The sequence below is a fragment of the Mastomys coucha genome, unplaced genomic scaffold, assembly GCF_008632895.1.
Source record: "Mastomys coucha isolate ucsf_1 unplaced genomic scaffold, UCSF_Mcou_1 pScaffold12, whole genome shotgun sequence".
Classification (NCBI taxonomy): domain Eukaryota; kingdom Metazoa; phylum Chordata; class Mammalia; order Rodentia; family Muridae; genus Mastomys; species Mastomys coucha.
In genome coordinates this window covers 92360251-92373511 of record NW_022196894.1, presented here as the reverse complement: position 1 = coordinate 92373511, position 13261 = coordinate 92360251, and the positions used below count along the sequence as shown (strand labels likewise).

General features: G+C 45.2%; 1 protein-coding gene and 1 long non-coding RNA gene across 4 annotated transcripts in view; one reads left to right on the top strand and one right to left on the bottom strand.

The window, feature by feature from the left end:
* Window positions 1–3171: 3171 nt before the first annotated feature.
* Window positions 3172–11112, bottom strand: Ripply3 (ripply transcriptional repressor 3). 3 transcript variants are annotated; one of them, XR_004117011.1, is made up of 5 exons: window positions 10940–11112; window positions 10123–10195; window positions 6104–6171; window positions 4295–4586; window positions 3172–3403 (listed from the first exon to the last, which is right to left on the bottom strand). XR_004117011.1 is itself a non-coding variant. In XM_031364821.1 (4 exons), the coding sequence occupies exons 1-4, from the start codon at window positions 11038–11040 to the stop codon at window positions 4373–4375; spliced, it is 456 nt and encodes a 151-aa protein (XP_031220681.1). In that variant the 5' UTR covers window positions 11041–11112; the 3' UTR covers window positions 3866–4372. The 3 variants fall into 3 exon arrangements, 1 of the variants encoding a protein (XP_031220681.1); XR_004117012.1 differs by lacking the exon at window positions 3172–3403 and adding an exon at window positions 3537–3586; XM_031364821.1 differs by lacking the exon at window positions 3172–3403 and having other exon boundaries at window positions 3866–4586.
* Window positions 11113–11226: 114 nt separating this feature from the next.
* LOC116086622 overlaps window positions 11227–13261 on the top strand; it is a 6289-nt gene continuing 4254 nt past the window's right edge. The window contains exons 1-2 of the long non-coding RNA XR_004117010.1: window positions 11227–11260; window positions 12300–12349. This is a non-coding gene — a long non-coding RNA (uncharacterized LOC116086622). The remainder of the gene's footprint in view (window positions 11261–12299; window positions 12350–13261) is intronic.

Genomic DNA, 13261 nt, shown 5'->3' with positions numbered 1-13261 from the left:
CTCCCTCCCTCTCTCCCTCTCTCCCTCTCTCCCTCCCTCCCTCTGTTCCTTCTCTCTTTCTTTCCTTCTTTATGTTTTTTCCTCTTTTGAGGCATGCTCTTTCTCTGTAGCCTTGCCTTGTCTGGAGTCACTATGTTGACCAGGCCAGCCTCAAACTCACCAGCTACCTACCTTTGCTTCCAGGGTGCTGAGATTACAGGCATGCACCACCATGTCCTCCTCCAGGAGACTTTTTTGCTGAATTTTATCCTTTGGTAGTAAAGTCAGTATGTTTTGTTCGTGTGTCCCACAATGTAATCCAACATTCATGATATGTTGGAATATGTTATGATTTGAATCTGAAATGTTTCCCACAGGCTCATTTCTGAGTGCTTGTTCCCCAGATAGCTAGCTGCACTGTTCTGTGGTCCCCTTAGGAAACAGGGCCTTTCAGACGGAAGTTAGTCACCAGGAACAGGCCTCTTGTGTCCACCGTGACCGTGTCCCCTCTGTGTTCTCAGCTATGATGTGAATAGTCTCCGTCACACTCCATGGACGCTATGCCCTTCCCTGCAGTAGTGGAATAAAACCACGAGCCAGAATAAGCTTTTCCTCCATACAATTGTCTTCGCAGGTATTCTGTTCAGAACTACATGAAATTATCTAATAGTGTATATAAGCAAAAGAAATTAAACCATAGCAAAGAGATATTTGCATACCCATGCAGACTGAGGCAGGAGTCACAATAGCTGAGGTATGAATCAACCTAGATGCTTATCTAGGGAGGGATGAGAAATAAAATATGGGGTCAGGTTGGAGAGATGGCTCAGCAGTTAAGAGTACTTTCAGGTCTTCAGGACCCAGGCTCAATTCCCAACACCCACATGGCAGCTCACAACTGTCTGAAATTCCAGTTCCAGGGGATCCAACACCCTCTTCTGGTTTCAACAGGAACCAGGTGCTCATGTGCTATTCGTGTATGCAAGCAAAGCATCCATACATGTAAAATTTATGAATCTTTAAAAATTAAAGAAAAATATTGTGTATCAACACTGTGGAATAACGAAGAATGAAATCCTGTCATTTGCAAGTGCAATATCTAGGAGAAATAACCCAAGCATAGACAGACGCCCTTCTCATATGTGGAAGGGAGAACGAGTTTCCCTGGGGAGATAAAGGGCCTTGCTCCACACCTCGCAACTGGAGCTTAGTTCCCAGGACTCATATGATAGAAGGAACTTCTGCAAGTTCCTCTAACCTCCACATCCGTCCATCCGTCCTTCCGTTCATGCGTGTGTGTGTGTGTGTGTGTGTGTGTGTGTGTGTGTGTATGTGTACATACATTTAAATCCACCTGGATATAGAATATAGAATGGTGGGGAGAGGGAGGGTAGGCCCAATTAAGTGCTTGTGACGGTAAGGCCACACTGCACCTCAGTGTGCAATTTTTAAAATAGTTTTTAATGTGTGGGACTTGGGGCTCGGGAGATGGCTGGATGGTAAAGTACTTGGCATGGAAGTATGGAATCTGATTTGGATTACCAGAACCCATGTAGAGTTGAATCCTGCAGTGTATCTGTAACCCCAGCACCAGGGCCAGACCAGAAGTAGGGGCAGAGACCTCAGAAGCCCATTGGCTCATGGCCCGGCACATGGCCTGGCGCAGGGCAGTAAACAGGAGCCACAATGAGGTGGAAGGTGAGGATTGATGGCCAGGTTTATCCTCTTCCCCAAACCTGTGCTGTGGCATGAGCGCACCTGCATTCACACAGGCACACACGATTAAGAGAAAAGAAATAAAAAGCACAGAGCTTTCAAGTTAGGGATTTCATTTAGTGATCAGTACAACCACGATTACTAGTGAAGCCAGGTGCTGAACCTAAGGAACGCGTGAAAAAAAAAATGTATTTAAAACAACTTTCTAGGCCGGGCGGTGGTGGCACATGCCTTTAATCCCAGCACTTGGGAGGCAGAGGCAGGCAGATTTCTGAGTTCGAGGCCAGCCTGATCCTCAGAGTGAGTTCCAGGACAGCCAAGGCTACACAGAGAAACCCTGTCTCAAAAAAAAAAAATTCTATAAGGGCAAGTTTTACTCTGGAACTCTAAGTTTATTAATAGAGCAATTGTCTAGTATGCCTGAGGCCCCGGGCTTGAACTACAGCAGAGAGAGAGAAAGAGAGAGAGAGAGAAAGAGAGAGAGAGAGAGACAGAGAGACAGACAGAGAGACAGAGAGGCAGAGAGAGAGGCAGAGAGACAGAGAGACAGAAAGAGGGAGAAAGAGGGAGAAAGAGGGAGACAGAGACACAGAGAGAGGCAGAGACAGAGACACAAAGAGAGGCAGAGACAGAGCGAGGAGAGGAAGAAAGGAAATAAGGAAGAGTTGGGGTTTTTTGTTGTTTGTTTTGCTTTGTTTTTTTAAGGATGGAACAAATTAAAAAAGAACCAAACAATCACAACAACAACAACAACAACAAACCAGCTAGGGAACAAAATCTACCATGGAATAGAGAGTGGCTTGACTTTGATCCCAAGGCAAGCAGATCTGTGTGAGGTCAGCCTGGTCTATGTGGGGACTTCCAGATGAGCCAGAGAAGCCTAGCTAGATGCTGTCTGGAAGATGCTGTCTGGAAGATGCTGTCTGGAAGATGCTGTCTGGAAGATTTCTTTTGTTTACTACCTGAGGACAGAGCAAGGGAGAAAGCACCAGTACCTTTACTTTGTAACAGAACTTTCTGCACTGTTGGGTTTGTTACAATGTTTGCAGTGTTTGTGTTCTATAAATATTAAGGTGTTATTTGGGCAGTGAGGGGTTAGATTATCTTGTTTTCTTTTTTAATGCTTTTTCTTGTTATGTGTGCAAGTTACTATTAATCGACCCCAGAGCCTCAGGCATGCTTGGTCAACATTGTACCACTGAGCTATATCCCTAACTCTTCTTATATTATTTTTGTTCTTTTGAGACAGTTGCACTAAATACCCAGCTTGCCCTAAACCCACTGTGCAGCCAAGGCAGGCTTGAGCTTGGGGCCCTCCTGCTTCAGCCTTCTTTTATTTGTTCATTCATTGATCCTGTGTGGATGTGGTGGGGAGAATCATGCCACTGTGTGTGTCTCTAGGTCAAATGCCAATTCTGTCACATGAGTTCTGGGGGATTAAACTCTTTTGGCTTAGTGACAAGTGCCCTTCCCCACTGAGCCATCTTGCTGGTCCCTTCTTGAATTTGTGAAAATATATAATTTTAAGAGACTTAAATACAAAATAAAATCTTTAAAACTTTTAGTTCAGGAACTAATTTACTCTAAGAACATCTTACACAAAAAGATGATTGTCAAACATTCTTTTGAAATATTTTATTCCAAGTAGAAATTCATGTGGGGTGGTGTATACTGGAAGACAGGTCCCGGCAAGATAATTAAGGAGAGCCTAGAGGAGCAGAGTTCTTGGGTTATCAAAATGATAAAATTCAAAATAATTTTATGCCGGGCAGTGGTGGTGCATGACTTTAATCCCAGCACTTGGGAGGCAGAGGCAGGCGGATTTCTGAGTTCAAGACCAGCCTGGTCTACAGAGTGAGTTCCAGGACATCCAGAGCTACACAGAGAAACCCTGTCTCGAAAAAAACCAAAATAATTTTACATAAGAAACTTTAATTAAAAACAGTATCATTTCATGCAAATAACATGACCGTGCTAGTCGACAAGTAATAAAAATTAGCCCCTTACAACATATACACTTAAACACACAGCCCTTACACAGTTCTCAGAGACAGCTATTTTATCCCTACAGAGACTGTAGCTTCTTACTTCTTATTCCTGTGGAAATTATTCAGGGTTTTAATTTTTTTGTTTTGTTTCCTTTGCAAGTAAAAGAATATTTTTCAAACAGCTACTGAACCACCAATGAACTCTTAAAATGGGAGTTAATCTCTTGATTATTTTTACAAAGGGAGGAATCACTAGATAAGGGGTCTCTGGGCAAGAGAGGGGTGGGAGGCTTACAGAGGAGTAATTGTCAGAGCGGCAGTAAGCTCTGAAGGCATCCTTCCTCAAAGGGATGCATGAGCACATGTGTGAACACAGACAGACAGACACACACACACACACACACAGACACACAGTTAGACACACAGTCAGACACACACATCAGGAAAATAAGACTAAAAGTGGATCCAGTTCCTGGCCTGAGCAGGTGCTGGGTACAGTCCAGCCTCTGAACTTTCCACATAGGAGGCTAGAGAAGAGGCTGAGCCCTGGCAGGCAGGTGAGGCTGTCCTCAGGACACAGTGACCAGCATGGGAGAGGCTGGAGCTCTCACCTTTGGTCCCTGCAGTGTCACTGGCAGGCAGCTGACTCTTCCCAGAGGCCCCTACTTCATCCTCCAGGCTTGCCAGCCTTACTCTGCCCTTTCCTCCTGAGCGGATTCCTGGTGTTCTGCCTCTAGGCACTGAAGGCAGTTGGGCTGGGCCTGTTCCTCTTGCTCCTCCTCAGAGCCAGACTCAGAGTCGTCCTTGTAGAAATGAATGGTAGCTTGCACTGGGAAGCTGGCCAGCACTTTTTCCCCAGTACTCTGCAGGAATTCTTGGCGCTTTGAAATGGGTAAGTAAAGTCTAGTATTAAAGAAACAAATAAACCATTAGTCAACCTGCAAAAAATAAAAGGGGGGGACCCAAGCTCCCTCCAAAAGCACCTCATTCCTTGTCCCTGTGCTTTCTGTGTACATGTGCTTTTAAGTTACCAGAACACAGAACTCTGTCCCACCTTCTGAGGGACTAGCTAAAACCCCACACTAATCCACGTAGACCCGCCAGCAAAGAGGTTAACATTAACAGGCTACGAAGACTCTGGGCTCTAATCTTAAAAGACCAGCTCTCATAAGATGGATGACCTGAGCTTTCCTGGACAGTAGGTGTTCAATTCTCTCTGTCTCTTTCTGTGTGTCTTTATCTCTCACTGTCTGTCTCTGTCTCTCTGCCTCTCTGCCTCTCTGTTTCTCTCTTTCTCTCTCTGTGTCTCTCTGTCTCTGTCTCTCTCTCTCTCTCTCTCACACACACATGCCATGGAAAACAGGAGTGCAAACCTCTGAGCTTTGGAGGAGACGTGTCTCTGAAACTCTGAGGAATAACTGACTGTTCTAGAGGTGAAGAGAAGGTGGAGGGGGTGTGTCCCTCTCAACAGAAGGAAAAATTACACTTGGGGAAAAACAAAGAGACAGAAGGAGAGAGGGGAGAGGAGGGGAGGGAAGAAACGAAGAAGGACAAAGAGGAATGAAGGGAGTAGGGGAGAGAGAAGGCAAGGAGAAAGGACAGAAGGAGAAAGAATAAGATGAAAGGAAGGCAGAAGGAAGGAGGAAAGAGAGGGAGGGAGAGAGACTCGGGAAAGAAAAGGAGAAAATTTAAATCATAAAAGTTGGAATCTCCAAGTTTTAAACTGAGGATTCCAGTTATAATGGAAAGTTTTTAAAAATACTAATAGTCTCTTAATATTTTTTCACTCATTAGTTCATTTGGCTTCCCCCTTTGGTCTCTGAGGAAGTAGAGTTTCTCCGTTGATTGCTGCTGACTTTAGGTACTGTTCTTCCTGGGCAGAGGACTAACACAGGCTATCGACTGTGTGTGATGGCTCTGGCTATGGGATCCTGAGACCTGAAGATTCCAGGGGAATCAGTGCTACTTCCAGGCACCCTCTGCAACATCTGGAGACATTTTTGATTAACACAACTGAGGGAAAGCTCCTGGTGTTTCTGGGTAGGAGTGGGAAGTGTGGCCACATGTACTGCAGAGAGGTCGGTATGGTAGGAGCCCTGTAGCAGACGGAGCACATGCAACATGCACCAACACATGTAAAACAAAAGTGTAAGCAAGGTTTAGGCTTGGCCATGCTTAAAACTAGTTGATTATGTAGAAGCGTTTGGCAAATGGGATTTGGGATATGGTCAGACCCAGCTTGTAATGAAACATTAAATGTGTGAAATTGAGAGCAGATTCCAGAAATATAGCAAATTATCCTTAAAATCCCTTGGTAAGGAAGTAAAATAAAACTAGATAATATATTTTTCTCCACTTTGTTAAAAATGCTAATGTGTAACTATCATCACATGCTTTTTCACCTCAAAGTAATGAATTACCTGACAGGATGCTGGAATCCAAAGGCTCCCTTTGATCCCAAAGTGTGTTGGTCCCCCCAAGGCTCACACTGCAAAGACAAAGAGGTAGAAACACACGTGTAGTCACAGAGCCCCTGAAGTTCCAACGAACGCCTGTTACAGTCACTAGAATACTTAGAGCTTAAACATTCCACATCATCTCACAAGTTCTGCTTCCAGAATATTTAACCAGGTACCATGAGGACTCAGAGCCTTAAATCTATGCATGTGGTTGTAATGACAATTCTGAAACTTTGGCTTCCTTAAAAAACACAGAAATATAAGAATGTTCTTTCATTCTAATCCCAGGTGTGGAGATTAAAATGGTTTTGCCAGCTGCAGATAGTTTCTGTGTTTGTTGTTTGGAATTCTGGAAACTTTTCAGAAAGTATATAAATGCTAGGGTCCCAAGAGACATGGTGTGTTGGTTGTCGGTAGTTCAGGGGGTAGCTGTAGTTTCTTAGTAGTTGGACTCAAAGAAGAAATGAAGGAAATTACATTGGGGACTTCTATCTCTCCCCTTTCTTTCGCTTCTATTAGTGATAGGTCACTGACAGCTTCACAGAGTGGGTTGTGGAGCTGAAATGCTGAGTAGAGAAATGAGAAAAGTCAATATACATATATATATATATTGGATATATATATATGTATGTATATAGTGGATATATATATCTTGACAATGTAGACTCAGAAGATCTTGAAATGGCTGCTGTCCATGCCATTTCACCCTGTAGGAGACATTGGTGCATGAATATGCATGGGGTATGTGTGTGTGTGTGTGTGTGTGTGTAACTCTAAGTAAACTGGACTACAGGATGCCCCTGAAGACATTACAGTGCATTAGCAGTATTTCTCCATGATACATGGAGAGCTAAGTGGATATATGCGAGGGTCTTCGGAATACAGTCCTTCACATTATTTCTGACTCTTTTTTAAAAAAAGATTTATTTATTTAATTTATGTATGTGGGTACACTGTAGCTATACAGATGGTTGTGAGCCTTCATGTGATTGTTGGGAATTGAATTTTTAGGACCTCTGCTCACTCTGGTCAACCCCGCTCGCTCTAGTCCAAAGACTTATTTATTATTATATGTAAGTACACTGTAGCTGACTTCAGATTCACCAGAAGATCTCATTACAGGTGGTTGTGAGCCACCACGTGGTTGCTGGGATTTGAACTCAGGACCTTTGGAAGAGCTGTCAGTGCTTTTAACCGTTGAGCCATCTTGCCAGTCCTATTTCTGACTCTTCAGAGCTACAGGAAACAAGTTCTGGATTCATCTGTTTATAATCATAAACAGTCCCCTAAGCTGAGGCTCTCAGCTTGCAGTCCTGTCCTGCTGAAGATGACCTATAGGGGGCAGCAGGACACAGTGTCGTAGATGGCAAAGGGCAATGCTAAGCTGACCAGGAAAAGACCGCTGCTTCCTCAAGTGCCCTGTCCTGACTAGACCAGGAACTCATAATGTCCACAAGCTGTCGAAATGGAACCCCACAAACACGGGCTCTTAACTTTGTATGCCAGTTTTCTTAACCTTTTTCTGACTTTTTAAGACAGGCTCTCAGTATGTAGCACAGGCTGACCCACGGTCTTACTATAGTCCAGGCTGGCCTCACATTTTTAGAGATCTTCCCAAGTGCTAGGATTGCAACCATGAGCCACCACCTGGCTTTCAAAAAGACCTTAGTAAAAAATCAGTTCTCATGGAGGGAAACATTGAAACACTCATACTTCGGTAATTAAATGGGACCACTACAATAAACCAGCTAAGCAGTGTGTTTAAGGTATGTACACCTTCTTAAGCTCCGAAGGACAGGCTCAAGAAGGGAGTTTCAGCTATGAACCTCTGACTGTAAGCTTGTGGAGGGAAGCCTGGATAGTAGGACTGCTAGGCCCTGGCAGTGTAGACAAACAGCCAGGGGGGAAATGTGCGGAGGCCAAAAACCATCAAGGCTGGGGGAGTGGGGATGGGGACTGTCATGCCGCACAGTGATGATAGAAACATCTATTTATCATCAGATATGCCAGTCCTTAGGACCAATCCTCACCTCAGGCTCTCTCTCTCTCTCTCTCTCTCTCTCTCTCTTTCTCTCTCTCTCTCCACTTTCTATCTATTTTTCTTTGTTTCTTCTTTTAATTTGGTCTATCAGCCAGGTCCTAGTGGCACACATCTTTAGGCCCTGTAAAGACAGGCAGATCTTGAGAGTTCAAGACCAGCCTGGTCTACAGGGTGAGTTCTAGGACAGCCAGGACTACACAGAGAAACCCTGCCTCAAAAAAAAATTTTTTTTTAGTCTATTTTTCTCCCACTCCAGGGGAGTATACGGCTGTCTAGGGGCATCGAGTGGGCGTAGGTAGCTCCTCTGCTCAGGGAGCAAAGCCTTGGGCCTTTCCTCAAATCTGCTTGATCTGCTTGCTGGAAGTCCTGGTACAGGTCGCCAAGCCCCAGTCCCTCACAGAATCCTCTACAAAAATGGCATGGAGACTAGGGCTGAGGAATTGACCTGCTTTGACAAGAGCCAATGTCATCAGCTAGAAGATGTGCAGCCCAGGTGCAGGGCATTCACCCAGCCTGCTAGGAGGAACCGGATTCACTGAGGTCTGCAGAGAACCTGTGTGTGACATCTCCGAAGAGCTGTCTGGGTAGAGCTGGGAGTTTAGCTCCCTGGTAAATCCAGAGCCTAGTGACTAGGAAAGACCTGGGGTGGATCCCAAGATGTCGCCCTGACCATGGTGTGGGAAGGCAGCCAATTCTACAGTCCCTACAGAACACCAGGTTCTGCCATCTGCCCAAATCCAGGACTTAACAGCCTTGTGTCAAGTGCAGTCAACTAGAATCACAAGGGCTGTAATCACAAGGGCTTTCTCCTCATAGTAGTAGAACCAAGAGCTACCTGCCTCGGGCCAGTATGTTCTGTGTAGTATTCTAGTCTCCCACACAACTGAGTGACCCCACACTCACGGTTCACTTATTTAACCGAAAATTTAGTAGTTTGTCAGTTCTTTTAAATCTTACCTTTAAGAACTCAAGTCTGAGTGCAGTAAGATAGAAAGAATTCTCTTCAGTCACTTAGAAATTTGGAGCCGGAGTTATTAGGACTGAAACAAAATCACTTATCAGACTGCTACCCTTTTGTTTGTTTTGTTCTTTAAGATTCTATAAATACTAACTGAATTGAAGCACCCAGTTTTCAAAGAAAATAACTTAAATAATAGAGGGGAACTTTCCCACAATTAACTTTTCATATCTTATCTATCTGTAGGTTAAAGCCGTACCGTACAGGTGTTGTGTAAATCAGATGCATGGTCCTCCCTAAGATGTATGGTCCTCCCTAAGATGCATGGTCCTCCCTAAGCTAACTCCACTGTTTTAAAGGTCAATTTATATTTGAGGATATAGCAAATGTAAGCAAAACATTCTCTTAATAAGTCAAAAGCAATTAACCGGCAAGACAAAGATAAAGGGATAGCGGTGGCAATTAATCTCTGCTGACAAAGCCTTGTGCCTGAGTGTGTTTGCACAGAGAAGGAAGACCCTGCAGGAATTCTTGCAGACAGGGCCAGACAAGGGTGGGAGCTTTGAACTTTAACTGGGCACCTGAGGTGGATGGAGGTCTGCCTTCTTTACACTGTGGTACACCCAGGCTTTTCTCTAGGGTGGCTGGATTTTGCCCCTCCCTCCCCCACGTTCTGGTTTACAGAAGAACCCTCCTCCCTCCCCGGCCGCTGCATGTAATTACCATGCAAAGCCCACATCCTCAGCTGTTTGCTTTTCAAGGCTGGGGGAGCAAGAGGGAGCCCAGTGGGCCGGTTAGCATCTCTGTTCACTCTGGGCTCTACCCACCCGACCTACAGGAACTTACTTGTGGGTTAGAAGACCAAGCTAAGCAGGAGGGAGGAGTCCTTTCCCCGGGTTTTGTTTTTGTTTTCAAAATTATTACAGACGTGGTGCCACTTTCTGGCTTGACTGTCACCTACAACATTCACATTTAGCTTACCGGACGTTCAGTTCTGGTCAGCTCAGGATCTCTGGGAGGCGACATCCACGGTCTCCACGGGGCTGGAATGGAACTGAAAACAAGCACCAGGGGACACTGAACTCCTGGCGTTTCTGCTGTCCCTCAAATGTTACTGTGAGGTTGATATCATCGTGTCTGTTTGACAGAGTCCCTGCACACACCATGTTCCCTTAAGGCCTGTCTGCCGATGGGCCAGCTAGTACTTTACCTGTTCCTGTCTTCGGCTTCCTAGTACACTCTAAGAAGGTAAGCCCCAAATCTAACACTATTATTGGGGCGCGTGTGAGTCGATGTATTTTTCTCCCAGCAAATCTCTCATTGATACCTCAATCAAGATTTTCCAGGACAGCTGATTGGTATCCACTACACCGCCTCTGCAGCTGCAGACAGCTCCTCAGCCTACATGCCAATTGTTTCTGCATCCCCTAGCTGCCCCTTCACTGCTTATCTTATTTCCTTAAACTTCACAGCTTTAAAGATAGCTGAGTCCCAGGGATGGGCAAACACTGAGCTCCATGAGCTCCAGCATAGGGCAGGACACTGTCACTTTGTGATAGACCACAGGATCCTTTCATCAATGTCTTATGCCCCCCCCCCCCCAAACACACACACACACAGCTTCCAGTATTTCCCAGCTGGATCAATTTCAGATCCTCAATACGTGCAAGAATTGCCCGTTTCCTTGCCAGATACACGCGGGGTCTCTTCACTTCAGACAGGAGTTTGCAGTAGTCGATCCCAGGATAAGAGCTCAGTGTCTGGGTGCACCTTCACCGGGACCACAGGACATGCTCACCTTTCGGGCCCGCGTGGCAGCGGTGGCCTCCCGGGATCATCCCCCGGACAGTGGCAGAGGCGTCCCCGCGCCTCCCGGGCTCCGGCCGCCTCGGGTCTCATGGTGCGGGTGTCGCGCAGCCCGATGGCTCCTGGTCCCCCTGGCCTAGCGCGCTCACCTACCCGCTCGCTCCGCGCCAGGTTTAAAAACTGGGGCGGGACGGGGAGGGGACTGGGGAAACTGCGCCCCGGGGGGAGGGGGAGGGCAAGGGACGGAGGAAACAGAGGGTGGAGACCAGAAAGGCTCAAGGAAGAGAGCGGGGTCCGGACTGACGGCGGGGAGGTGTGTGTGTCTAGAGTGGAAAAGGGACAAAAGAAACCAGGAGGGTCACTGGCGGAGCGGGAAGCTCAGGGCGGGACAGGCGCCCTACAGGGCCTCGGAGTTGACGGGTGGCGACGGCGCGTCCCGGGGAACAATTGTCCCCACTGCGGAGCAACTCCTGGGACCGCTGCCTCGGGGCTCTGATCCTAAAGCATGCAGCCCCACTCCGCACCCCAGTTTCTCTTTCAGCACTGCGAGAGGTCATGGGTGTGGGGCACAGAGTCCTCGCCACACCGAGGGTCTGGACAGCCCCACGAGTGGGTGACAGCTGCGTACGACGAAGGCAGGCGAGGCGTAGGCGCAACCTCTTCACCCACGGAAGCCTTAAGATGGGGGGTGCTTCCTGCGGGGGTCACCAGCCAGGACCCCTGGATACCCCTTTGCCCAATAACCTGTTCCCCAGTGCCAGGCGGCTGCTTTTGAACACTGTAGCTTAGTCTGTACCATTTAAATTAAGTGATTGTTTTTTAAAAACTGAGATGGATGGGGAATAAAATGTTTACGTACTGTTTATTTAAGATCTGGGGAATATTGAAAGCTAATTAAGGGCAAACAGGAAAGAGGGGGAAATTACAAATTTTATTCACACGATTAAAACCCCTAAGTAAAAAGCTGGAGGCAAACAATGTGAAGTCACTGAACACAGTAAGGAGTCAGCGGTTTTTGTTGTTGTTGCTTTAATAGCAAAGCATCTAGATGTGGGTGCCTTTTAAAGAACGTTGATATTGTCAGCCCAAAGAACGAAAAGGTATTTAGTAACAGCCAAGTGTCCCAAGTAGTATATAAAGGATGGCAGGATGTTATATAGCTGATAAAGACACATGTTAAGCCAGCTTTCAGGAGGCAGAGGCAGGAGGATCTCTGTGAGTTCAAAGCCAGCCTGGTCTACAGAGGGAGTTACAGGACAGCCTAAGGATGCACAGAGAAATCCTGTCTTGAAATTGATTGATTAATTAATTAATTAATTAATTTGTGTAGGTCTTCTTTTTCCTCTCCTAAGCCTGTGTCTGAAATCCAGGAGTTCCACGGAGTTCTGACCACGATGGAAAGGTAAAAGGTTATTTTTAGATCATTTTACCTGTGTGTTTTACCTGCATGCAGGTCTGTCCATTACCTGCTACTGTCTGGTGCCTTTCCATTCCTCGAAAACTGGAGTTACAGATGGTTTTGAGTGGGTGGAAACCAAACCTGAGTCTTCTGCAGGATAATAAGTGCCCTTAACCATTGAGCTGTGTCTCCAACCCCTAGATACAAGGGTTAGAAAGTTCTTTTTTTTTTTTTTTTTAATGTTTTTCGAGACAGGGTTTCTCTGTGTAGCCCTGGCTGTCCTGGAACTCACTCTGTAGACCAAGATGGACTCGAACTCAGAAATCCGCCTGCCTCTGCCTCCCAAGTGGTGGGATTAAAGGTGTGTGCCACCGCTGCCTGGTTTAGAAAGAGGGGCTACTTAGTTTTTACATTTATTTATTTATTTATTTATTTATTTGTTTATTTATTACTTTTATTGCATTATGATGAGACGTTACATGATTTCCATTTATCTGAATTTGTTAACACTTAAAAACATATTTTAAGTAAATAGAATTAAATCACATTCTTATTTCCCTTTTGTACCCCAACTCTTCCCAGAGACCCCCTTCAATACCTACAATATCTTTTTTGTCATATTCCTTAAAATTTATAAAATATTATAACAATAAAAATGAGTATTATAAAAAATGTTTGACATAAGACAACAATCAATTTAACAGTCTTATGTAGGTGCTTGTCTACAGCAATACTGAAAATACATATGTTTTTTGCAATATAAATTTTAAATAACTCCAAACATATTAACCATATATTTCAAAATAATACATTACTACTAGTATTTTCTTAAATGAACATAAATATCTAAAGTCTTTTTGTTTGTTTGTTTTGTATTTAGTAGAGTTTAAAATCTTGGCTCTTACTGTGGTACAA